At 38.3% G+C, this 25,693-nt stretch overlaps 1 protein-coding gene across 5 annotated transcripts in view; it reads left to right on the top strand.

Annotated features, from left to right (window-relative positions):
* The window catches only part of herc1 (HECT and RLD domain containing E3 ubiquitin protein ligase family member 1), a 161,074-nt gene that overhangs the window by 37,180 nt on the left and 98,201 nt on the right, over nt 1-25,693 (top strand). For all 5 annotated transcript variants that reach the window (XM_051920605.1, XM_051920606.1, XM_051920609.1 and 2 more), the window contains exons 15-23: nt 58-210; nt 996-1,128; nt 1,590-1,781; nt 1,999-2,220; nt 7,628-7,801; nt 13,128-13,242; nt 21,337-21,457; nt 23,358-23,526; nt 24,316-24,640. In XM_051920605.1, coding sequence (XP_051776565.1) covers nt 58-210; nt 996-1,128; nt 1,590-1,781; nt 1,999-2,220; nt 7,628-7,801; nt 13,128-13,242; nt 21,337-21,457; nt 23,358-23,526; nt 24,316-24,640 — 1,604 coding nt within the window. The remainder of the gene's footprint in view (nt 1-57; nt 211-995; nt 1,129-1,589; nt 1,782-1,998; nt 2,221-7,627; nt 7,802-13,127; nt 13,243-21,336; nt 21,458-23,357; nt 23,527-24,315; nt 24,641-25,693) is intronic.

Below are 25,693 nucleotides of genomic sequence, written 5' to 3' on the forward strand. Positions count from 1 at the left end.
TCCTAGAATCACATTTATGGACATGTCTCAAATGTGCCTGTGTATTCTGTGTATTAGGACCAAGCATTTGGAGAGTTGGAGAAGAACAGTGACAAGCTACTTCAGGGTACGTCTTCCTCAGAAAACAGCCAGCCTGCTCACCTTCATGAACTATTGTGCTCCCTGCAGAAGCAATTGTTGGCATATTGTCATATTAACAGTATCAGTGAAGTGAGTATAAATATTTTTTAAAAGTTGTGTTTTTATTAATTTTATGGAAATGCTTTTTTCACATTTTTCAAGCACAAACCAGTTATTTTAGAATTTTGGTGGTTCATCTCGGTGTACAAAATGACACCTTTAGAGATTCAACATTAAGTATGTCTAATACATACAGCTTTGGCTTTCAAAATGAGTGTTTTAGGTTGCTTGAATAAAGCATTGTATGGTTAGTGTTACAGTAATTTTAAGGCTTATGGCTGAAATAAGAATCGGTGTGCATTTGTTCCCTTTTTATAGACTCTACTTAATCTTGTTTGTTTTGGGGCCCTAAATGGAAAAAATGCCTATCTGGACTAGGGTATTTGTATGCTCAAAAAAAAAAAGCAAAAGTAAAATGAAATGATCTTAATGGGCAAATGAGTGTGTTATTAAAATATAAGACCACAAAGATGACTTTGCATGACAGCAACTGTAACTAGAAAGTGCAATTAAGTTTAAATGAGTAAACTTACATGTTCACTTGTTTGTGAAATTTAAGTCCTTCTGCAATTGTGCCTTCAATTTTGATGTTATCTTCTTTTATTAAAAAAAACAAAAAAAACAAAAACAAAAACGGTGACCCCATATAAAAATGGGAATAGTTTGGAAAGAGAAGTGCTTCTTTTCTTTATTTCAAACATTGTGCCTGGTGACTTGTGTTGCCTAGTGAGAGAGAGAGCTACAGAAAATTGATTTATTAAAATAACTGCATTTTGTTTTCTTTTAATAAATTTAAAACTTTAATTATCTGACAGAACTCTAGCAGTGTAGCATTGTTGCACAAGCATCTACAGCTACTTCTGCCTCATGCCACTGACATCTTTTCACGATCAGCAACCCTACTAAAAGAGAGCTCCTGGAATGGAAGTTTAAGAGAGAAATTGCGAGGTAAGACAGTTTTTCTGGTTGGTGTCCACTCTGGCCCTCCTTTGTGTTGTAGAGTATGTAGGTTAAGAACCTGCCCTAAAAACTTGGGTATCACTGCATGGTTCTCCAGGCTGAGCAATAACTACATGGTGTTACATGTGTAGTTTAAGGAGCAGTTGCTTATTATGGTATGTAGGATTCCCAGCTTGGGCATGCTGGCTGCCACACCCACAATGAGAGACATGTAAGTATGCTTAGCCAATAGTGTACTCCAGACAGATTCTCATTCAAATTATGGGCTGTTCATTATCTCCTTCACACCAGAGTTACCCCTTTTAATATACCATTAACTATTAATCTGATTCTTTGTTTGGCAAAGGTGACTGCCTAAATAAATCAGTATATCACAGGGATGATGTGCCTTGAGTAATACTGTACATTTAATTAATCTTAGAGGCTGCTTTGCTTTTTATTTATTGCAGATGTGATCTATGTGTCTGCAGCAGGGAGCATGCTGTGTCAGATTGTTAGCTCTCTGCTCCTGCTCCCTGTGTCAGTAGCACGGCCATTACTCTGTTTTCTCCTGGACTTGCTCCCACCACTGGATCGTTTGAACAGACTATTGCCAGCTGCAACTCTGCTGGAGGATCAGGAGCTACAATGGCCTCTGCATGGTTAGTTTTTTTCAGTACACAAATATTTAACACATACGTTTTTTACCATTAAGCTGTAGGCTTGTGAGAACTGTATGCATTCATAAATTTTAAATTAAGTATACATGTAACTGTTGCTTCCATCTTCTGTACCTTTTGTCCTTTCTATCTGACTGCTTATTTTCTGTTTGTTTTTTTCTCTTCATTGGCTTAATGATTGCAATATTTTTTTGGTTAGGAACTTCTGACTTTGTTGATCAAACTGGTGCTCCTCTGCCTCAGCCTGCACAATTGTGGGTGTGGCTTGTTGATCTGGAGAGAACTGTTGCTCTGCTTGTGGGCCGTTGCTTAGGTGGAATGCTGCAGGGACCTCTAACATCCCCAGAAGAACAAGACACCGGCTATTGGCTCAAAACACCTCTCTTCAGTAATGGACTTGAGATGGATATTCCACAGCTAGGTTGGTTATACTGACATGTCATCTTTTAGGAACCTACTTACATGCTCTAGTAATGATCTTTTTCATGATTTTCTACATCTGTTGTGTTTTACAAGAATGCTTAGCAAAACTTCAGTCAAGTGTCAGATTGCAATGAGGATTGGGCATCTACTTTGATGAATATGATTCTTCATTCAGAATGCAACCCATCTCTGAGTAGGTTTCTATAGGATGTGAAGTTGTAGAATTGTGGAATCTTTTTATATATGGTTTCCTCCACATTTATTGGCACCCCTGAGAAAGATGAGTAAAAAATAGGTTATAAAAAATCACATTTTGGTGAATATTCCTAATATCATACTGGAAAAAAATGAGAGAAGTCCAACCTTTAATGGAAAGGAAGTTATTCTGAGAAAGTAATTCCACAGTATAAAATGCTTATTTTTAATATTACACTTGCAACAATTATTAGCAGCCCTGCATTTAATTTTTTGTACACCCTTCCCTTGCCAGTAAAACAGCAGAGTCTTCCTCTTATAATGTGGAGAATATGCAGCAGGGAGTCTGAGACCATTGCTCTTTAGAGATTCTTTCTAGAACATCCTGGGTCTTAGGTCTTCTGTTGTGCGTTCTTCTCTTCAGCTCACCCAGAGGGGTTTTCAATGGGGTATATGTCTGAAGGCTGAGTTGGCCAGGGTAGGAGCTTGATTTTGTATTGATTTGGACATATATTTTGAATCATTGTTCTGCTGGAAGATCCAGCGATGACCCAGTTTTAGTTTCTTGGCCGAGGCATTAAACTTGGGTTCTCTACTAGGCAAGTTGGTAACAGTTCCATTTGATTTGAACTTTTTAATTATTGTCCTAACTGTAGATAATGGCATATTCAGGTGAATTGATATTTTTATAGCCATTCCCTGACTGCAGTTAAACGGTGTTCATAAGGTTTTCAATGGGTGCTAATAATCATGGCACATGTGGTTTTGTTACATATGAAACAATCCCTCATCAAGAATTAATTTTCTCAAAAAAAAAAATTACTTAAGTTAATGGTATAATAGTTTATGGTATAATAAGTATGCCTTTCCTCTGATACATCAAGAGACCTATCAAGAAAGTATATTGTAATTGAAGAAATGCTTTGCTTGCTGATATGTACATGAACTGTTTTCTGGTAAACTGCAACAGTGTTGTTTGAAAGATGAGTGTGTTGTATTATATATGTGTTATTATGTTGTTTAACTCTACAAGTACTAAACTAGAGGTAAAATTCCGTTACAACGAATATCTTTACAACCAAACTTTCATCACAACAAAGTATTTTTATGGTCCCGCCAGTTTTCCCATATGACAGAGTCTATAGAAATCTCGTTACATAGAAATATATTCAGCAGATACTTTCATTACAACAAAGTGCCCAAAAGACCTTTAAATGCCTGAATGAATCGTCCCCAGAGCAGTTCTGTGGTCACAGCTCAGTTCTGCACAATGATCCCCAAAAAGAACATTTTAATTTTTTTCTTTCTTCGAACTTTCCTCGTACTGTTTTTTTGCTGAGCTTGTTTTCAGTAATTTTCAGTGATACCTTTTGCTTGTTCCTCGTCAACATTTGAAAAACATCCATTAGAATTTAACTCATTGTCATCCTCCTATAGAAAAAACGATAACAGTTCACATTAGAAAAAAAAACTTGAAATTTTTGCGGCTCTCGATTCCGGCAGAAAAGAAAAAAGATGTTGCCAGTGAATTCGGAATTTCGCAATCGACACTGACAACTTTCTTGAAAGACCGAACAAAAAAAGAAGAAAAATCTCAGGTTGCAAAGATATGTGAACTGCTGTATTTGAAGACGTCAAAAAAGCAGTTTTTATGTGGTTCAGTGATGCTCATTCAAGAAACATTCCTATCAGTGCGCCACTCATTCAAGAAAAAGCAAAGTCACTGTTGTGAGCTTTCTGAACTCTTTTGGGACCTCCCCCATCTGGACGACACACCGAACAGTGTCCCGTAGTGCGATCATCTCATCTGTGGAAGACTCTTTATCCATTGCTGGGGTAACAGAAGTCTCACAGCGCTGCTGCGGCTCGCCACCGAAGCAACTCCGAAAAGATCTTGATGGGTGATGCAAGGAACATTGTGAATGCAGGGAACAGTATTACTTGGCCACTAACATATCCACAACCCTGTGTTTGTGTATATGAGAGTGGTAGATCCCGCTACAATAAATAACCATGTTTTTCCTGTTTCAAGCTGAATAAAGCTGTGTTTTGGGGTGCAAGACAGGGACTTATAGCGCGACCACAATCTTTTCGGATTTACTTCTGCGGCGCTCCGCTGCAGCTCTGTGAGCTTGCAGTTGCCCTGTCCCAGCAATGGCCAAACAATCTTCCACCGACTTCACAATCGCGCTTTGAGATGCACTTCGGCGTTTCATCACATTGGGTGAGGAGGTCCCAAAAGAGTTCAGAAACCTCACACTATGAAGAAGAAGAAAAGGATGATTCGGCTTCTGATTGATAACTGTGCTGCCCACAACTATGCTTCAACATTTAGATAATGTTCGCGTTGAATTCCTCCCACTCAATTGCACGGCAGTGCTTTAGCCATTGGATTTGAGCATCATTCGCACCCTGAAAGTGTATTGTTGCAAGGAAATGCTGAGAAAAATTGTCAGCAAAACTTGTAGACAGGAGGAGATGAAAGTTAAAGTGAAAGAAGCTAATGAAATGATTGCAAATGCCTTGGACGCAGGTTAAAGGAAAGCACTATAGTGGCAAATACAGAATCTCATTACTACAAAATTTTCATTACAACGAAATATTTTTTAGGTCCCTGGCACTTCGTTGTAATGGAGTTTGACCTATATCAGAATATTTGGAATGGTTAATGTACATTTTTAAGTGTGTTTGCATAAAATGCGCTAAGCACCTATTGCAATAGTCTGTGACTGTCTGCCAACCTTTCTGTGTGATCTCATGAAATAACTCCAGCCTCAAGTGGGCCAATTTTGTTGAAATATGGCACACTTATTCTTCAAGGAAATTTGTTGAGATAGTTCAGTATTCATTGAGAAAACTTGGAGCTGATTGTTCATTGCAAAGTTTTAAACTTTCAAAATCTCTCATTGAAAAGCATTGACAAATCTGCTATCTTGTCTATGTTAAAACAGAAACATTCTGCATAATTTAAACTACAAATTACTTCATCCATCCATCCATTTTCCAACCCGCTGAATCTGAACACAGGGTCATGGGGATCTGCTGGAGCCAATCCCAGCCAACACAGGGCACAAGGCAGGAAACAATCCTGGGCAGGGTGCCAACCCACCGCAGGACACACACAAACACACCCACACACCAAGCACACACTAGGGCCAATTTAGAATCGCCAATCCACCTAACCTGCATGTCTTTGGACTGTGGGAGGAAACCCACGCAGACACGGGGAGAACATGCAAACTCCACGCAGGGAGGACCCGGGAAGCGAACCCAGGTCCTCAGGTCTCCCAACTGCGAGGCAGCAGCGCTACCCACTGCGCCACTGTGCCGCCCCACAAATTACTTTAATGTTTCAATTTTATCTTGACAGTGGTTTCACCATCTTGTATATTTTGTATTTTCTTCTTTATCGTCACTGATAGTGCACCAGCATTTCACTTCTCCCAATGTTTTAAGGCCCTCTGTGAAACGGCATGGCTAGCATATTAACCCTGTTATTGCCTGCTGCTGATCAACGAAAAGCTGGCTATGAATTTTTGCCAGTCACGGAGCTGCACTGCTAGTAAATCAGGAAGCAACCCACTCTTCTGGCTATATTGACTGGGCTGCTCAAAATCCCACTGGGGACCTTCATCCTTCAATCGAACATTAATTGATCAAGCCAGTCGAAACCCCCTGGTCTGCAAAGATATTTCTTTCTAAGAACGGTTCACTTAGTAAAAAGGTTGAAAACCACTGTCACTTAAATGGTCTTTCTAAGCGTAAAATTACAAAATACAAGCAAGGAAAACAAAATGCTACCTAGATATGAATAAAGTAACCTGTAGCATGACTACTTCACTGGCACTATAATTTACTAGGTTGACCAAGTGACAAAAACCATGGTGATTTCAGGCTATATATCCCGCTAAAAAATGAAAGAATATCAGAATGTTCTGGTTTTAACAGGCTGCCTACCTAGTAAAGTTTTTCAGTGCTGCAAACATTGCTTCAGTGATAAAGGTCTGTCGCAATGTATTTACAACAGTATGCACGAAACTCCAAGACATATCCCTGCTTGATTAACAGCTTGCGTTATATTTAAACAATATCGCAATGAATAACATGAAGCACAGAAGAATAGAGCAGTGGTATTTATTTGTTTATATTTCTTTTTATATATATATATATATATATATATATATATATATATAAATAATATTTTGGTGCCCTAATCCTTCTGTGATGACAATGAGATAAAGCAGGCATTATAAGCCCAGGTTTCATGCATGGGCATACATGTTAGACAAGTGTCCCAGTTTGGGACATGAAAAATCTGGTCACCATATAATTTGCCATCAGAGTACCATGTTCATTTGATATCTTTAATGTTCACTCTCTTTAGTAAAGTTTGCCTTTCACTTCAGTTATTCACTAGCATTTGTCATAACTGAATAGTTTTGCATGTCCCATTCCACAGAATGAATTCATTACAAATATTATATTTATTTAGGTCATGTTAATTGGCAATTGCAAATTGTCACTATATATGAATGTGGGACACATGTATGAGTAACAGTTTTACCTATGATAGACTAGAGTCTTACCCAGGCCAGTCTTCAGCCTTTTGTCCTATCATGGTTGGAAATTCTCTGACCCCCACAATCCTGAAATGTATTGAGAAGTTTATTGAAGCTATCCACTGAACTCGGGTAATTGATGGATACAGTGTCTGCACAGCCCTCAAATACACCTGAATGTTAGTCCATGAATGCATTTTCTAACTTGTTGAGAGCAGCGAAAGATAGAGTAAGTATAAGGACAGAGCTGTGCTGATCACATGGTTTTACAATTTCTGTGAGGTCATCTTTTTTTTTTTTTTTTTTTTATATATTTTATTAATTTTTATTGTAATCATTCCATACAAATAGATCAATTTATAACCAAACAAATTAAAGACAAATCAAACCCCACCCCTGAGAAGGAGAGATTAGCTAAAGGAGAATTGCTTAGGGCTTTTTAATAAGACAACAATAAGCAAAGGAAAGGGAGAAATAAATATATATGTAAATAAGAGATGGAGAGGTCATCTTAAGTTTGTGCTACAGTGTTATTGCCCACAATTTGAGGAGCTGGCTGAGTTGCAGATTGTTTTCCTATTCAGTTTTTTGACTGTTGAAGCAGAATGTAAAGTTTTGAATATGTCTGCATTTTTTTCTGTTTTTTTGTAGATAAATGTATAAGTTCTTTATTAGAAGTAGCTCTTTCTGGGAATGAAGAACAAAAGCCATTTGAATGCCTCATTCGTCCTGAACTTACTCTTCTTGTTGAACTTGCTTTGGGATCTGGCAAAGAGCCATCAAACAATCCATGGATGAATATGCAAGATTATGCTGTTACTAAAGGTAAGCATACTGAAGTTAACAACTGTCATACAAGTGTTATTAGATCAGTCTTGGAACAATGATGGTTTTTTAGTAGCCTACTCGTAAATTAGTGTTAGTCACTTTGGATAAAAGCAAGTTATTGCTGCAGGACTAATCGTACTGAAATCTGACTGTCAGTGACTGGCTGAGAGAGCCTAACTATATTCTAATATTTGGTATTTACAGGCACAAGTATACCACAATGTCAGGAAGTAGTAGCTGATTTTTATCATCATATTATAGTATTGTTTAGAAAAAAATAATCCAACAGAGAGAAAATAAGGTGCTTTAATACTAGAATCCCTGAAGCCTACGAAAAAAGTCGTAATGCCGGGCCACCTTAAATTCCTTCGCACCTCTTCATCAGCGTCTTTGTTTTGCAAATGTATCGATCAGCACAAGCAGCAATCAGCCTACTACCCAATCCGCCACCAACACAGCTGACGTTCTCCCAGCATAGGTCTGTTCATCTGGGTGTGAGGTGCCCAGAGTGGTATAGGGCAGTGGTCCCCAACCTTTTTGACACCAAGGACCGCTTTTATAAATGAAAATTTTTCCAGGGACCGATAAAAGGGGGATTCTGGGTGGGTTTGTACGGCAGTTTTATACACAATATACATTACATTTCTATTATTATTAAGTTATAATATTGTAATAGAAATTATACAACTTGTATAATGTAGAATCAGTGGGAGCCCTGAGCTTGTTTTCCTGCAACCAGACGATCCTATCTGGGGACGATGGAAGATAGTGACATGCAAAGTGTGTTGCTTATGTTCAGTCTACTCCGTAATCTCGTTTTGCTTTCTGTCACTGCAGAAAATGCTGCCTGACAAAGATATGATGTTGGAAATGGAAGCAGACTTTTTAGTGCTTTTGTGGCAACCTTAGGAATATTCCGCCTTGACTTTAATCCAAAACGTATGGAGATTTGAAGTTGTCTCAAACATACTTTTAAGGCCACCATCATTTGCAACTTCAAGCAGTTGATCCTCTTCAAGCACAGATAAAGTTGATTCATCTGACTTATTCACAAATGGGTCACGGATCCATTCCTTCCCATTTCGGGGATCTTTTGTGGTTGGGAAATAATGCTCAAAATCTATTGAAAGCTGAGATAGGTGATCATACACCAGCTGGGAGAAAGAATGCCCTGGCTTAGTATCTTTAACAACCTCTGCTAACGTTTGAAACATATCAAAAATCCCAATGTTCTCTCAGCCCCATAAATCAAGTTTGGCTTTGAATGCAGCCACTTTATCTGCCAACTTGAACACAGTGGTCATTCTTCCCTGAAGTGACAGATTAAGTTTGTTGAGTAGGCTAAATATGTCACACAAGTAAGCAAGTTTTGTGACCCATTCTGCATCACTTAAATGTGCTGCTAGTGGTGAGTGATTTTCTGAAACACCTCTGGAGCGGTTCTCGTAACTCAAAATCTCTGGTCAGTGATCTGCCTTTAGAAAGCCATCTCACTTCTGTGTATAAGAGAAGACGTGTGTGCTCTGCATCCATCTCCTCACAGAGCTGCGCAAACAGAAGTGAGTTTAGGACATGTACTTTAATGTGATTGATCATTTTAGTCACATCCTGTAAAATGTTAAGTTCAGGTGACTTTTTTCGGCTAGCCAGCATTTCTCTATGGATGACACAATGCATAGACTCACATTCAGAAGCAACCTCCTTTACTCGAGTAGTGAAACCAGAAAGCTGTCCAGTCATGGCAGCCACTCCATCTGTGCATATACCAACACAAAGTGACCAATTCAGTTTTCCTGACATGTAATCATTCAAAGACTGGAATAGCTCTGCAGCTGTGGTGTTAGTTGGCAACAAAAGTGCACATAACATACCCTCATGCACATCCTCCTGAAAAATGTATTGCACAAAAACAAGCATTGTTGCCTTGTATCAACATCAGTAGACTCATCAACCTGGATTGCGTACCATGGTGACCCATTAATCCTCTCTAACAATTGTGCCTCAATACCCTCTGCTATTTCATCAATTCATCTGGTTAAAGTGCTAGCTGAAAGAGGAACACCGGCCACCTTTTGAGCTGCAGCCGCTCCTAAAAGTTCACGGCAAATGACCTTAGCAGCAGGTAGGATCAACTCTTCATCAATTTTAAAGGGCCTCCTAGCTTTGGCAATGCGGTCAGCCATTAAGAATGATGCTTTCAGTGCAGACACATGTACTGAAGTGGTGGCCTTCAAAAATTGCTTCTGCTCTTCCAATTCATGTTTTTTTCTTTTGAAAAACTCCAAAGTCTTGTCTTTTAATGCAGGGTGCTTGGTGTCCATGTAGTGAAGCAGTTTTGAGGGTTTCATGGCTTTGTTGGATAGTCGCTCACCACATATTATACAAAAGCGGGCATGGAGAATGTGAATCACCTGTTGAATGAGCCTGTAATTTAAATAGGACTCTTGGCATTTTCTTTTAAATGCAGCTCTCTTAGAGTCTTCTGCTGTCTCATCATCATTGGGTCTTTCCCCCTTTTGAAAGAAGCTTTTCAGTGATGTTTGTTTTTTACTCATTTTTGCCAAAGTGCATAAATGTGTTTAAAATTGTCACTGCCAAAACTCTGCTCCTGTGCCTTTAAGCACTCCCCCTCACAGCTTCATACACGGTAGCTTCAGCTGCTAACTGCTGCCTCTCCTGCTGTCACCCCCAACCAGGTACCCACTCTCCCTACCTCCAGGTATCTTCTCCACTGCCGCCTCAGATTTTAATAATAATAATAACAGTGTGGGTAAAGGTGGGGTGCCCAATAGTGCCTGTATTCCTGTAGTGCAAATACAGGTAAAATTCCGTTACAACGAACTGCCAGGGACCTAAAAAATATTTAGTTGTAATGAGATTCTGTATTTGTTGCTATAGTGCTTCCTTTAACTTGTGTCCAGGCGTTTGCAATCATTTCAATAGCTTCTTTCTCATTAATTTTAATGTTCTCCTGTCTACAAGTTATGCTGACGAGAATTTTTCTCAGCATTTCCTTGCGATAATACACTTTCAGGGTGCAAATGATAGCCAAACCCAATGGCTGAAGCATTGCTGTGAAATTAGCAATTCAACGCGAACATTATTTCAATACGGAAGGATGTTGTGGGCAGCACAGTTATCAATCAGAATCTGAATCATCCTTTTCTTCTTCTTCATATTGTGATGTTTCCGAACTGTTTTGGGATCCCCTCCCCACCCAACGGGAACGTCTCACTGAAGTGCGTCCTGAAGTGTGATTGCCGCGTCTGTGTAAGATTGTTTGTCCATTGCCGGGGCAGGGCAACAGCAGGCTCATAGCGCTGCAGTGAAGCACCACAGAAGCAAATCATAAAAGATCGGGGTCACACTAGAAATCCCTGTCTTCTACCCCAAAACACGAGGCTGAGTCTCAGTACTTTAGCAAAACCAGCTTTTATTCACCTTGAAACAGGAACAGCACGGTTATTTATTGTAGCGGGATCTACCACTGTCCTATACACAGACACAGCAGTCAGGCAGTGTTGTGGCTATGGTAGTGGCCAAGTAATACTGTTCCCTGCATTTACAATGTTCCTTGCATCAGAGATCTTTTCTGTTTGCTTTGGTGAAGAGCCGCAGCAGCGCTGTGAGCCTGCTGTTGCCCCGGCAATGGATAAACAGTCTTCCACAGACGCGATGATAACACTTCGGGACACTCTTCGACGTGTTGTCCAGTTGGGGGAGGTCCCAAGAGAGTTTAGAAACCTCACGTTTTCTTGAATGAGTGCCACATTAATAGGAATGTTTCTTGAACGAGCATCACTAAACCACATAAGAACGGCTTTTTCATCGTCTTCCGTTCACATACATTTGCAACCCAAGATTTTTCTTCTTTTTTTGCTCGGTCTTTCAAGAAAGTTGACAGTGTCGATGGCGAAATTCTGAATTCACTGGCAACGTCATTTTTTCTTTTTGCCAAAATCGAGAGCTGCAAAAATGTAAAGTTTTTAATTTTCTATATTCTAATTTTTCGTGTCTGCCATTTCTATAGGAGAGTAACAATGAGTTAAATTCCAGTGGAGGTTTTTCAAATGTTGACGAGCAATGAGCAAAAGGTATCACTGAAAACCACAGAAACAAAAATGGCAAAAAAAAAAAAAAGACCGTATGAGGAAAGTTTGAAAGAATTTTATTTTATTTATTTTTTTCACAATGTTTCTATTTGGGGATCAAGCTGCGACCACAGAACTAACTGCTCTGTGGCTGATTCATTCAGGCATTTCAAGGTCACTTCGTTGTAATGAAAGTATCTGTTGAATGTACTTCATAGTAATGAGATTTCTATAGATTCGTGTCATATGGGAAACTGTCGAGACCATAAAAATACTTCATTGTGATGAAAATTTCGTTGTAACAGAATTTTACCTGTAGTATGTGCTCATATCTCTCTTCAGCTCTGTCTCTTTCCTCTGTCTGTGCCACTGCAAAGCCCCGCCCACCTGGCGTTCTGAAAAGTGTCCTCAGTGAAGAGGGCAGCCATTTTGCTGTAGCCCTTCACTGAGTGAGTCTCCATTGCTGGTAGTTCTCTTGCGGCCCGGCTGTCAGACATGCTGCGGACCGGGGGTTGGGGACCCCTGATATGGGGTAAATAATATATCGTTATTTGGAATACATATATTTTATGTGTGTTCCGTGTCTACAACGATGAGGATAAATGTGGGATGACAGGGAATGCGAGGCAAGAAATGTTGAATGCATAACTAAAACTTAAATTTTTTTTTAGTTGCGTCGGCCATGGGGGGGATGGGGAAGGGACAATGGCCTGCTTGTGCTGATTGACAAATTTGCAAAACAAAGACACCGATGGAGAGGTGCGAAGGAATTTAAGGTGGCCCGGCATTACAACTTTTTTTGTAGCCTTCGGGGATTCTAGTGTTAAATGCCATCATTTTGTAGTTTTTTGTGTATATTTAGAGAATTATAGTATGTTGGATTCGTTTACATAAAAGAATATTGTACCTGACCTTAAGCTTTGTTAGGTTGTTGCACTTAAAGGTGGTTTTACACAGTGTAAATTATTATATAACATCTAACTTTAAGTCATTTTTCCCCTAATATAAGTTAAATTTTTTTTTAGATTTCACTTCCAATTATATGATATACAAGCACATGTTCATATAATAAAATAAAGCATATATATGTCTGCATAACCAATTAAAATATAAATTAACTTCTAATCCAGTGTGATCTCGAATTTAGGCTGACAGCTGTTTTGTTTTTTGTTTTTTAATTATTAAACTTTAGTTAAATGACAGATAACACATTGTTTGTTTCTTGTTTGCAGACTGGGATAATGCAACTCTAGGCAATGAGTCACTTTTGGATACAGTTTCCAGATTTGTGCTTGCTGCCTTGCTGAAACATACTGGCTTGTGGAATGAAGCCTGTGGTGAGGGCAGGTAAATATTAGAAATCTATATATATAAAATTCTTTTTGCATTTGAAACGGAAATGACGTATGACCACGCGATATGGAAATTACGTATTACGTATAACCATGCGATATGGAAATTACATAAAAGTGGTAAACACAAAGACGCCGATCTATCCCATACATATCTCGAGCGCTGAGCCGTCCGCCGCCAGGCGCGTTCTCACAGAGAAAACTGTCCACATTGTAACTTTTTTTTAATTCGCAGTATAGTGGAACCTCGGTTCATGACCATAATTCGTTCCAAAACTCTGGTCGTGAACCGAAGCAATTTCTCCCATAGGATTGTATGTAAATACATTTAATCCGTTCCAGACCATACGAACTGTATGTAAGTATATACTTTTTTTAAGTTTTTAAGCACAAATATAGTTAATTAAACCATAGAATGCACAGCGTAATAGTAAACTAAATGTAAAAACATTGAATAACACTGAGAAAACCTTGAACAACAGAGAAAACTAACACTGCAATAGTTCACGCTATAGCACTACCAACCGCTGGCTAAAAACACTTTTTTTTTTTTTTTTTTTTTTAATGAGTTTTAAGCACAGGGAAAAAAATGAACATTGAAAAAATCCGTAATTTAATAAACCCCCAAGAAAAGTAACATTGCAACAATGCACGCTACAAACCGATCGCTGTAAACAGAAGTGAAAACAAAATCAAGCCCAGTGCATTCTTTAACTGCCTTCCTACCTTATGCATCCAGCTCTCTCTCTCGCGCTGCCTCTGTGTGTGCGTCTGTCTCTCTCACGCTGCCTATGTGTGTGCGTTTGTCTCTCTCGGGCTGTCTGTGTGTGTGTGCGTGTCTGTCTCTCGTGCTGCCTGTGTGTGTGCGCGGCTCTCTCTCGCGCTGCCTTTGTGTGTGTGCGTGGCACTCTGTCGCGCTGCCTGTGTGTGTGTGTGTGTGTGTGTGTGTGTGTGTGTGTGTGTGTGTGTGTGTCGCTCTCTCTCGCTCTCTCTCTTGCTCGCTGCACAGGAAATGCACAGGGAGAGACCGAACATATTGTGGAGGTTGGCCCGGACACAGACAGGCAGACACGTTCATGTCACCCAACACACGTTTATTTTCCATTATGTACAGTGCTCACAAACCCCACAGTCCCCAAAGTCCTGGCCACACAACACAATGCCTTTCTCTTCAGGCCGCCTCCTTGTCCTCCTACTTCCACCCGACTCTTGTCCCCATCTGAAGGGAGGCAGCCCCTTTTATACGCACCCGAATGTGCTCCAGGTGCTCCCCGGCAATCTTCCACCGGCACTCCCCAGTGTGGCGGAAGTGCCGGCTGTGCATCTCGGAAGCACTCTGGGTGTCCCCTCTTTTCTTCCCCCCCAGCATTTCCGGGTGTGGCGGAAGCGCTGGGGTCCAGGGTCCCCAAGGCATTGGGGCGCCCCCTTGCGTTGACCACGGGCCTCTACAGGGTAGAGCTTCCAAGCTCTGTACCCGTGGCCCCCAAAGCAACCAGGGCGGTCGCCCCCTCGTGGTCTGGAGGAGGCACAAGCCCTCCTCCGGTCCTCCTGGGCGTCCCGGCTGGGTACCACCCTCATCCGGGCACCACAGTGTACAAACCGAAAGGGAAACTGGCTTGTTCGTATACCGAGTGTGTGGTCGTGAACAGAGGCAAAAGTTTGGCGAACTTTTTGGTCGTAAACCGATTTGTACGTGTACCGAGACGTTTGTGAACCGAGGTTCCACTGTACTTGATAGTAGAAGAGATGAACAAAACAGCTTTGCGGCTTTCTACTTTTTATTGAGCTGTAAACAATGTGAAGACGAGACTGTGAGGAGTCATAAGAACAAAGTGGATGCTGGGAGGCGCGGAATGTCGGGCTTTTCCTCTGGCTCGGCCAGCGTCCTCTCTTCTCGCACTGTTTTTCACACTTCAAGTGCCCTGCCGGCTCCTGGGATAGTGGAAATATTTGCGAATAAGTGTAATCGGCGCTATCGAAGCGGGACTTTCTTGGTAAATTGCGGTGCACGGCTACTTACTGTCCCTTAAGATGAATTTGGGTCACTAAAACCCTGCAACATTCAAGGTTGCTTGTGAATAATTCTTTTAATAGGATGGAGGGTTTACATCTAAAAAGATGTACCGACCTCTTCATGTTAAATATTGGACTTGGGAGTTGTTTGGACCTTCTGCCTGTTAAGCACGGAAAGGCAGCGTCCACATTTCTCAGAATAATTTTTCTCTTAAATCACAGGCACATAGTGCAAGGTTGTCAAGCAGGTACTTTGCCCGAAACCACTACAGTAGTACTCAATGTATCTTTACTTCTTAAATGTTAATGTATGACTGTTCAATAAATTATACGCTTCTTATATCTTCTTCAAATTCTTTTATCAAAATGTTTTACTACTTAATAATTAATATTTATATATAGTAATTTCTATGTTATTGTGAATGCTCTTTATTTGTTCAAAAATAACATTTGTAATTAACAAACTTATTTTATAAATAATACATTTTAGTTTTTTCTCTTACTCTCAGTGAGCAAAGCCACTGGATAATCAACTAGTAGCTAAATAAAAATGAATGACTCCTACTGGTAATCCATGTTAGATACTTCTACTAATGTGTTGTCTCAGATAGGATACAAAAATCTTTGCAGTGGTGGGAGAAAAATGAATTAATTTGCAAGCTTTGTCATTCTAATTTTGATTTTTTTTTTATTATGGGCATTATTGAGCTGACATTGCCCATTTTTCCTTGTAGCAGGCTTTGAGACACAAACCTTATGTGATTATAATTGATCATCCCACTGCTGTGCTGACATTCCACAGTTTTAAGGGACTTGGAGTTTTACTTGTACTGTATATAATGCTTGCACTGTGAAGATGCTGTTGCATAGCAAGATTCCACTGACTCTGTAAAAACCTATATCGGATAATTAATCTGTTTAAACCAAGCTGACATTCTCTTAAAAGATTGCTAAGTCTCTCCAAAACAGCCAGCCAAAACTCTCCAATCAAAAAGTAAGCAGGTGTTATTTCTGTTTATTTTTTTTTACCCATCTAGCTTTTAGACTGGTTCTCTAGTGACCATCAATGCAGACAGACTTTATTTGGTTACAGGACAAAGGACAAAAGATATTGACTCCAAGAAGCATGACTAATACATCCCATTTAGAGCAACAGAGAGAGAAATGCCCCTCTGGTGTAACATCATCCAGTACTATCTGAGTGAAAACAAACCATAATGTTTCATAGTTACTCAGTCTTGTTATGCTAACAAAATAAAAGAAATAACTTATCTAAGTTACTTTATTGCTAGCATGTGAAACATACCAGAATTGACTTTGATCAGGTGCAAACACATGGAATACAAGACAATACCAACTCAAGACAACACAATTTCAACCCATCATTAACCTAATACTGTGCAAACAACTAAACAAATACAAATTTCTTGAACAAAACATTTACAAACTTCAGTAGTACTGTCAAACAAATAGAAAACTATACAAAATAATATAGATATCAAATAGTACAAGTTGAGCAAGTATATGAAGTATTTACGAATGGACAAACAGCACAGTTACTAGTTATGTTATAAAAACAGTTAGGAGTAATCCTGTGTAAGTTTATTTAGTTTTTGAATACTCTAAGGAAAGAAGCTGCAGAGGTGGTGTGTAGATCAGATCATGATAGAACGGTACCACTTCAGTGATGGCAATTTAATGTACAGATGGCTGCTTGGGTGGGTAGAGTCAGTTGCAATCTTTTCTTCTCTCCTTTTTGCTCTGGATACAACATCCAATGATTTTCTCTGCTGAACAAATCAACCGTTGCAACTGACTCTTAGAAAGGGAGGAAGCAGTAGGAAATCAATTGGTGATGGAGGTGGTCACAATACTCTCAATGGTGGCTGAGTAAAAATTTAACAATATACGCCTTGATAAGCCAAGCTTCTTAAGCCAGCAAAGGAAGAACAATCTCTGTCTGGCTTTCTTGATGATGGAGATGTGTTTGTACCATTTTAATGTATTAGTAAAAGTAGTCCCCAGGAATTTAAGTGACTGAACCACATAGACAGTCTGGCCATTAATTTGCAAAGATGGACAGTTAGTAACTTCTTAGTGGAAGTCAATACTTATTTTCACTGTTTTAATAGCATTGAGCTCCAAATTGTTATAAGTACACCATTCTACAAGACGGCCCACCTCCCTTTGATAGGAAGACAGGTCGTTATTAGTAATGAGGCCCACTACGGTTGTGTCATCTGCAAACTTCAGGATTTTTACAGATTTGTCAATGGAGCTACAGCCCTGTGTATAAAATCAAAACAGGAGGGGTGAAAGAACATAGCCTTGGGGATAGCCTATGGTAATTGACGTTGGATTTGACAGATGGGGGCACAGTCTCACATACTGCTTCTTACCTGTCAAGAAACTCATAATTCACTGGCAGACACCGTAGGATACACCTAACTGGAGTACTTTACTCTGAAGCAACTCTGGAACAATGGTACTGAAGGCTAAGCAGAAATCCACAAACAAGACCCTCTCATAGGTGTTAGGCAAGTCCAGGTGCTGAAGAATGTGGTGCAGGCATAAATTAACTGCATCCTCCACTGAGCGATTTGCCCTATAGGCCTATGTGAACTGAAGTGGATCAAGGAGGGAGTCAATGATAGACTTTGGGTAGGAAAGCATCGAATGTGTGATCTTCAGTAGGCAGTTTCAGCTTAGAATTAACAGTTAACCCTTTGTAGTCTGAAGAAAATCAGCAAGCTTAGATGGAAACAGCTTTGAAGAGCATCAGAAATCAGTGCTGAAAAGCTGTAACCATAACATTTGTAATATCCCCATTATACCTTTGAATACTGAAATGGAGGAATGTGCCAAGTTGATGCTGTGTAATTGTAAGTTGACCTAGCATCCACAAAGAACACCTGTAACAGTTAAACCTATAACTTTGGAATGCCAGAAGTTAAGTGTTTTTTTTTTTCTTTTTTTTTTTTTGTAATCATTTGTTTTTGTTTTGTTGTGTTTGTTTTTGCATTCTTAAAAATCTATATACTATACAGGCTTAGTGTTTGATAGAGAAATTGTGTTTCTTTCCAGAATGAGAATGGGCTTCAATTCCTTTATTAATATAATGAGCTGACCTCTTCATACTTCCAGCGTTTTAAAATATATGGTTGTATGTCAAACTGGAAATAGATACAAAAGAAAATTAATATGAAAGTGGCCTCAAAAAAGAGTTTACATAGATATACTCTGTGTAATACAAATGAAAAATTGAAAGGTAATAGTTTAGTGATGCAATGCTAGATACCACAGTCTATGCAATAAAAGGTGATGCAGATCTTCTATTGAATGTTGTCAGCCAAATCACTTTGTTATAATTCAAGTCATTTCACAATATATGAAATTAAGTAAGCCATCAAGCTTGGTATTCTTTCCAAGAAAAAGACTTTGTATTATGCTTAACTGCATATCCTCCCTTTTTACACTGGCAAATTATGAACTTGGTACATCATTAAAAATATGAATAAAGGAAACAATATGCATCCTGGAGTTTGTATGCCTCAATGATACTTACATCAATATTGTCTGGAGATATGTGCTCCTGATCAGGATGCCCATATCCAATTGATTTAAGGGTAGAATCCAAACAAAGAACAGGTCACAAATGACTCTCATGACCATTTCGGTTAAATATAAGATTATCTTGTCTCAAACAGGGATCTCAAAACCCAATCCTGCAGTCAGGCCTAGCAGTGGTTTTTGCCATTGAGTACCTGATGTCCAGGTAACATACATAGTCAAGATGGGTTTGGACAGAAAAAACTGCATATAGTTGCAATGTTGGCTCATCACCAGGCAAGAAATCGATGGGAGCTGGCATAATGCCGGTCAATTGACAAACATGGCAGGACTAGAACAGGATAGTTTCACCTGGCCCTAAAAACATGAAGTGAAAATTCTGTGACAATGCAGCAGCCAGAGGTGTAGGATATTTAAAGCTATAAATGGATATAGCATAGTCTGACTTTCTTTTATAATAATAATAATAATAAGTTGAATTTGTAGAGTGCCTTTCATAATCCCAAGGTTGCTTTACATATAGATGGGGAGGGGGAAAAAAAGATCACACAGAAGACGAACATTCATCAAAGAGGAAAGTTTTGAGTTGAGATTTAAAGGTGGAGAAAGAAGAGCAATCTTAGAGAGACTAACCGGAGGGAGAAGGATCAAAGTCAGGTTTTTTAAGGATTGCAGTAATTGCAGGTGAATATAGCGAGGACACAGTGTAATTCCAAGCGACTGGCACAAACTGTAAGTCAGGGAGACCATTCGTGGATGACAGTCAAGATTTTTAAGTTCAGTCGGAGAATATTTGAGGTGCATTGCCAAAAAGCAGTAATGACAACACACAGCACAACTCCAAGCCAGAGACAAAATGGGTTATGATTATCTAGACGCTGGTGGGCATTGCCAAACGAGAACAGAATGCCACACAATACCATGCTAATTCCAGCAGCACATGTTAGCCAACCCAAATCTCGCTGCATAACCAGCTAGAAAAGCAAAAAGCACAGTGGGCAAGCTGCACATTTGTAGTTTAGGCTGGTGACTGCAAACAAAGCAAGAGTAGATTCATACCGCGAATTAGTAACGAGAGAAGGAAGAGGGCTCACTCAAGATTGAAGCAGTTGTGATCTTGGCAATTGCAAATGGCATTCGTGTAGAAAGTTAAATCCGTAAAGAGTAGTCAAATTAGAAATGTTCCAAAATCAGATGGAACAAAATGGAAACGACGACACCCGGTGAGAAGTGGGTATGCACAGTGGACTCTCAACTGGAAACTGAGAGAAACTCTAGAACCTCACTTCTTGGTCAATATTTTTTTTCTTTCTCTAGAATATTAATTCCCAAAGAGAGTGAGGGTAGGATGCAGTGACCGACAGGTGACAGTCAAGAGAAGGAAATATTTTAGTGATTTAGGAAAAAATGCACCGATCAACAGTATTTAGTTATTTCCTTTTCCAGTTTGTCATATGGTAAGTAGAATTCTTACTTGTGGTTGCCCTCAGTAAGTCAAGCAAAGACATAATACAAATGATCACTGTAATCCATAATTACATGACAACAATACAAGATTAATGTAAGAGTACAGTAATGATTTTCAGAGGTTATCTGACCAAGGAAACAAAAACTAGGCAGGTTAATTTTCCTGTGCAGATCATTCCATGATTCACATATTTTTTAGTTATCTTCCAAAGTGATAACACTGGTAGTGAAATGAAGTCAGACAGTGTCCAGACAATCACTGCAGCTAGGATATTTAACATGAGAAGCAGCATATGTCCAGGGTCACTGCAGTATATTCAATAATACTTCTAGCTGGTTTTGGAAAACAGAAGCAGAGGAGAGCATGGGATTAATTCTGTTTCATCCAGCCTGTGTTTTCAGTTAATGTCGGTGACACAATAGAAAACCCTAACAATTGCATGTTTGCTAATTTTATATGATGATCTATTTACTAGTGTCCACAGTGAGTCCTTTATTTAGTGACATTCAGGTCAGGCTTGGCTAGGTATTATCCCATACTTTGTTTCTCTGTTATTTTGGAGTATATGAAAGTCTTCTTTCTTCATTCAAATTGCAAGGGTCGTTGATCACAGGAAGTACCCCTTAGATATTTTTTTAAATATACTTAATTTTAAAGCAACATCAAGGTTCAAGATTTTGGTATCTTGAACCATCACCTTTTCCATTTAATGAGTGGATACCAAATAGTTTTTTAAAATCAATTTTTGGCAGAAATTACCAAACAATATTTGTAATTACCTGTTTTATTAGTTTTAATTACGTACATTTTTAGTGGAAAAGCTATTAAATGTAGTTCTGCATGTAAAGCCAGTTTTTGACATTTAAGAAATGTGTTTTTTTTTTATTTTTTTGTTTTTAAGTATCTTTCATAGTTTGGCAAACGTGTTCCAATCTTTTATAAATGCAGTAATGGGAAAATTGTTTGCCAGGGTTCACTTATAATAATCAGTATAATAATTCTTATGAAAGATGGTTTATAAAATGTTTTCAATTATAGGTACCAGCCCAGTAAAACCTTAGCGGAAGTTTATCGCTGTGTTTATAAAGTACGTAATCGTTTGCTGGCTTGTAAAAATATGGAACTCATTCAAACAAGATCATCATCAAGAGAAAGACGTGTAAGTTGTCAACTCCAAAGCATTTTCACTTTATTCATTAGTTTTTTTTCTGACTACTGCATTGTTGTTTGTGTGTGTGTTTTTGTATGACAGGGGTATGACACCACAATAGAAGCTTAATAAAAGCAGTAAAGACCCTGATTGCTGCAGGCACCATTTCATTTTACTTCTTGCATAACCTAGTAATGTCATCAAGTTCAGCTCTTAGCTGTTGTTCAGCTGCTGTTCTATAGTTCTATGCCATTTTGTGCTTTGCATGCTCATTTGATGTAGTTTGCTGCTTTTTACTGCCATTTGTAAAATCTACAATGCTTATTTTCATAATACAATGTAACTGCTGTGCCTTAGTAATAAGCATTGCAGATTTTATACTGAACAGAATTATGTGTTTTGGTTTTTATTAAACCTTTGAACAAAATTAACAGTAAAGGCCATTCAAATAAGCTATATTTAATGCTCCCTATTTTTTTACACAGAAAAATAGACGTACGTCTGTACAGGACAGCTGTAGTCATCATTTCACAATAGTCCACATTAACCAGAAATAACTGGTTGTATTCATCAAATTAGATCAGAAGACTACAGTGGGAAGATATAGTTCTTAATTTGCATGTAACTACTGTAATGAAACCTTTTGGTACAAGACTGAAATAACCTAGCCAGTAACCAGGTAGGATAAAAATGAGTAGAGAGGAATTTTAGAAGCAGTGTGCACTACTCTCTTAATAGTTTTTTTGTCAGTTGTAGAGAAGTGTCCATTCTACACTCTGATGAAACAGGTTAAAATGCATGAATTTAGAGGAAAAGTAAATTAATGAATAAAGGGTCATTGGTTTCAGTGACACTTCAAACTTTTTTAAATTGTCTCTGAGCAAGGCCCTTAACCTGCAATTGCTCCATCCTGAGTATGACGTTAATCTGCATCCAGCCCTGCAAGCAGGTCCTCAAAAAAACACAATTTTCAGTGTGGTGCAGAGGTGTCTCCCATTGCATGGCTGCACTTGGATCTCAAATCAGTCATTTGAAATGCCCCAACACTCTACAGCCCAGGAATTTGTGTGTGTTTCAAGACACGTTTTTAATGGACCCTTTGCCTGTAATATTATGAAGAATGGTATTAACTCCCCAAACCCAAGTGTGTAAAACTTGCAGAGACTTATCCAAGAAGACTTGAGCCTATAAAGTCTGAATACTAATGAATTAGAGATTAAAGTTTTTTAATCCATTTAAAATGAATTCTACAACACAAAGTGTGCAAAAAGTGCAAGCATCTGAATACTTTCTGAATCCACTGTAGTTGCATCTTTACACACCTTTTTGTGTCACTATAATGGAAGTTCCCAAAAGTTCTTTGCATGTTCAGGATCAACTGAGAAATTTTGGTTTAAGCACTGTTAATTCTATTTTAACCCATTCACTTACTTTACTTGTTTTCTAACCTAATGTGTGAGGAAATGTGAACAATTAATCAATAATGATTTTTAAAGATCACATTAAAAAATGGTAAGTACTGCTCAAATATAACACATCTGTTAACTGCTAAAAACACTAGAATATTGAGGTCAAATTAGGGAGTTAATAAAATCATTAAAGATAAGGATTACTGCACCTCTGTGCCTTTCATTTTTTTAGGATTTGCAAGTAGTACAGATTAATGTAGATTTGAATAGCCACTTTGTCATTTATCCTGTGATTAACCTGTAATTGGGCCATTAAATCAGAGCCACACTGTTAATACCTGTAATATGCGTTCTTGTTACCTTATACCCATACAAAAATGCAGTATATTTGACACAATTGTTTTCACTCAATAGTTGTATTTTGTACTTCCACTGTAATTTAAACCATAGTTTGTGTGCCTAATTTAATTGTATTTTTATATATATTTTTTTTTAATAAGATGTCAGAAAATCATGATTCGTTAGAGATTGATCCCCAGGAGCACTCTTTTACTCGTACTATTGATGAGGAGGCTGAACTGGAAGAACGAGCAGATAGAGAGAGAGAGGAAAGTCATCAAGATCAAGATGATGAAGATGACAGAGACCATGAGGTTATGACTGCTGGTAGTAAGTAGCTTTTAGTAACTGTACTGCTTTTCTTTTTTGCTTGCCTCAGATATTATTCTGTCCATTTATACTGGGCAAGAATCTTTAACAAAACCTCAATTCAGTTTATTCTTTTTAAGTGTACTTCCACTTGCATACTCAGTGTCTTATATAATAATTAGAAATATAGTATGAAAACATAAACACAAAACATAATATTAAATAAACTTCATGCAGTATGTACAGGAAGACCACATAATAACAATTTAAACAGATCCTCTTTAGTAATGTCATACTGAATTATAGGGTTACCTTTAAAATTATTCTTTATTGTTGTCATTTAAGTTTGAACACATTTAGAGGGGCTTTGGATTTCACTAAAACAGCACACTAATCTCATAGAGTGCAAAAACTGCATGAGTCACCATGAACCACTTTCTATCCTAGAGGCCATGGCTAATTGGGTAAATCATGGTAAAAAAAAAAAAAATTAAATCATTTCACGAAATACCAGGTTTTGTGAAAAGGGATCAAATTTATATGTGGCTATCATCATGCAAATAAAGAAAAAAAGTTTGTGTTAAAATAATAAAGAACAAAGTCTGTGTGTTAAAATGAAAAAAAATAATGACAAAGTGGTGGACTGTTGTGTTTGTTGTTTTTTTTTGTTTTTTTTTTTTGCCAAATGTGTCTTAAAAATGTTGGGTTTTTTTCAGTCTTGGGTATATTAAGTTTTTGCCAGGATTGTAAGCGAGATTTATTTTGATTAACTTTTTGTGGAATTCTGTAATGTTCCTTGATATTTCACAGAAATCTTCCAGTGTTTTCTATCAGCCCGAGAAGTTGCCCGCAGTCGTGAACGAGAGTGCGTCGGTATCAATAATGGTAACGTGAATGGAGCAGGTCCAAGAGAAGAGAGTGATCCCTCACAGTCTCAGGAGTCCAGACGAGTTGTTTCAGGCCTTCCTGAGGGACAGGATCTCTACACAGCAGCCTGCAACTCTGTTATTCACCGATGCGCCCTCATTATTCTAGGAGTGAGTCGAGTATTGGAAGATGTACATAAACAGCAAGATGAGGGACAGATGCAGCCAACAATTTCTGCAACTCAAGAAGGGGTTGCTTATATGACAAGGTAGGATTTTTTGCTATATTAAAGCTCTTTCTGATAGTTTTTGAAAAGCAAAGCATTACAATAACACATTATATCGCTAATATAATACTTTTTCCCTTGTTTAATATGCCCAATCCTTTTGTTTCCCACCTGTAAATAACATATGAGAAAGTATTAAACATAAAGAAAAGCTCCTAGATTTCTTTGGCAGTATAGCCGTATGAAAGAAAGTCTTTTTTGTATAATAGGTGGGCAGGTTATAGTTGGATAAACTTTATTTTAATATTTTAGTTAACTGATTAACTACCGTATAGGGCTGGGTGGTGCAGATTTCTTAAAATTTAACAGGATTAGTCATCTAACTAGCAGTTTTAACTATATATTACTGAAAATAGGCTGTTATCCATTTGCAACTCTTTGATTAAAAACGTATCAGTTCTAAAGGGCCCTGCCAGCAATGTTAAAGTAGATGTCTATTATCTTTAACATATAAGCTACTGGACTAGAAATTTAGTGAAACGTATCATATTTAGAGAACTTTTTGTTCTGAGTTTACCCTTGGAGTTCACAAAGGATCTGTACTGTTGATTTAGCAGATGGTGGACAGGTATTTTGTCACTGTTTTGAAAAAGTAAGTGTGAGGTTTTTAGTAATATGACCAAAATAACACTACAGGGTTTCAGTAGATTAGTTTTATCCAGACTTTTTATTTTGGGAACAAATGTGAACTTATGCAACACAGGAAATGAGTAGTTCAGTTCAGCTCAGTTGTTTTCTTTATCTTGACAGAGTTATACATTTGGGTGTTTCAACAGAGAGAATATTGCATTAAATAAATGAGAATGGTCAAAAAACAGGAGTGTAGTCTCAAAGGTTGTTCAACTTTTGAAAGTTCTGGAGTAAATTGAGTATGAGTAACTGTGATGCAGTGGATAAAACAACACTGTTTGGTATATGGGAGAAATAGTCTCTGTTTCAGAAGTTGTGCATGACTTCAAAATAGTAAGTTATTAGAACATACCTGGAAGACACTTCAGCAGTGAGCATGGCTGGATTAGAAGCACAATTAAAAAA

Source organism: Erpetoichthys calabaricus, chromosome 17, assembly GCF_900747795.2.
Source record: "Erpetoichthys calabaricus chromosome 17, fErpCal1.3, whole genome shotgun sequence".
In the NCBI taxonomy this organism is placed as follows: Eukaryota; Metazoa; Chordata; class Cladistia; order Polypteriformes; family Polypteridae; genus Erpetoichthys; species Erpetoichthys calabaricus.